A 1879-nucleotide genomic window follows, 5' to 3' on the forward strand; every position below is an offset into this window, starting at 1 on the left:
CACACACACACACACACACACACACACACACACACACACACACCAGGTTCAGTAGTTGGTCGTGTTTCTGTGTTTTGACTAACTGATAAATCAGCTAATCATTTCAAAGTGCAGAAACGTAACATCGGGTGTTAAGAGCTGAAGTCGGGCCTTACCGTCCTTGTTGACTCTGAGGATTTTAGCCGGGTAGAAACGACAGTCTGTCCAACACGCCAGGACCTTCGTACCCGAAACAAACATCTGGGACACAAAGCGGGTTTACGTTATAAATGTGCACAAAACTAAAGCGATATTTTCGACATGTGGATAAAACACAACGTGGAGCTGACTGTGTTTCCACTGAGTGATGTTGTGCAACTTGTCTGGTGATAACATCCCAGTAACCATGGCGATGGATGTTCAAAACATTAGTAGCTTTTTTTGCTATTGCAGCCACCGCACTAACCGTCATTATTTCTAATCCAAGGCCACGTAGGCGTGTTATGGAGCCATGATGGAAAGGTGAGCCTCCCAAAGGGCCCCAGGTGGGAATTGAACCTGTGACGCTGCAAAGGCCTCAGCATATGAGGCACACGCTCGACCAGGAGAGCCAGAGGTCGCCCTGATGGAGCCCATTTCACTGTACTGTACCTTAAATTATTTCTAAATGACAAATAAATGATGATTGATTGATAGTATTTTTGTAATATTTTTTCATTCCTTTCTGGCACTCAAATTACTTTCCTTTGCGCGCACGCACGCGCGCGCACACACACACACACACACACACACACACACACACACACACACACACAGTGGGTGTCGTACCGGCTGTGAACATGGTGGGTTCAGGCCCTGCCTCCTCAGGCTGACTCGCTCCAGTGGCCGCAGGTACGGCGAGCTCCAGTGAAACCACTCATTATGTCGACGGCTCCACTGTCGGTAGTGGACCTGGACCCGCTCTTTGTCGTAGTCGATTTTCTCAATCGTGGCTGCGTACCTGACGGGATGACGTTATCATGCAGGATGAGACTTTAAAAATGTCAACAGGTTTCATATTTCACAGTGTGTGTGTGTGTGTGTGTGTGTGTGTGTGTGTGTGTGTGTGGTCCACACCAGTTCTTTTGGCGGTCTCGGGCTTCTAGCTGAGCTCCAACCTCAAAAGTGATTCCCGACCTGTCCGGAGGAGTCTTCATCTGTCAGAAACAGAGAAAAAAACTCTAGTAAATTTATAATTAACTCTTTGAAACTCACAACAAATTGTTGTGATTTCATATTGGCCCCAAAATTTAGCAGGAAATTAGACGATTATTCATGAATGTCACAATAACAATTAACATTAATAGAAAAACATACCAATACATAAAACAGTATTTAAAACAGTTCAATACACACAATACACACCTTTGGACCTACATTTACTAAAGGCAAAATGTTATATACATAAAATGATTTGGCTTAAAGGACTACTTTTACAGATACCTATTTGAAAATATACTTGACCACTGTTTTGAACAACAATATTGTGAATTGGGAAACTAAACTACTAGATTTAGATATTTCAGTTTTATTTTATATTTTTAGCAGACCCTGAGGGATTTTGTTTTTGTTATGTGTCTTTCTTTTCCCTATAGCATTTTTATTTTGTAGTGCAATTAAATCTAATTATTTATTTTTAAAATCTAGACATATAAGTAAATTAATTGATTATTTATTACTGTTGATCAGTGTAAATATTTGCTGTTTTTTATTTTTACATTGCCTTTTTTTAATCCTCTACTACTGAGAGTAGATGTTCTGATATTTCTTTGTACATTTGTGCAATGACAATAATTACAATAATAATAATCTTTATTCATATAGCACTTTTCAAGCTTAAGCACAAAATGCTTCCCAAACA

At 40.1% G+C, this 1879-nt stretch overlaps 1 protein-coding gene across 1 annotated transcript; it reads right to left on the bottom strand.

Annotated features, from left to right (window-relative positions):
• Window positions 1–155: 155 nt before the first annotated feature.
• On the bottom strand, window positions 156–1175 carry LOC121966443 (PHD finger protein 20-like; the record flags this gene model as incomplete). The annotated part of the gene is made up of 3 exons (XM_042516536.1): window positions 156–240; window positions 808–979; window positions 1096–1175. Coding segments are annotated over 3 exons (337 nt in total), but the record flags the coding sequence as incomplete, so codon positions are not given.
• Window positions 1176–1879: the final 704 nt, after the last annotated feature.

The sequence above is a fragment of the Plectropomus leopardus genome, unplaced genomic scaffold (assembly GCF_008729295.1).
Source record: "Plectropomus leopardus isolate mb unplaced genomic scaffold, YSFRI_Pleo_2.0 unplaced_scaffold24603, whole genome shotgun sequence".
Classification (NCBI taxonomy): domain Eukaryota; kingdom Metazoa; phylum Chordata; class Actinopteri; order Perciformes; family Serranidae; genus Plectropomus; species Plectropomus leopardus.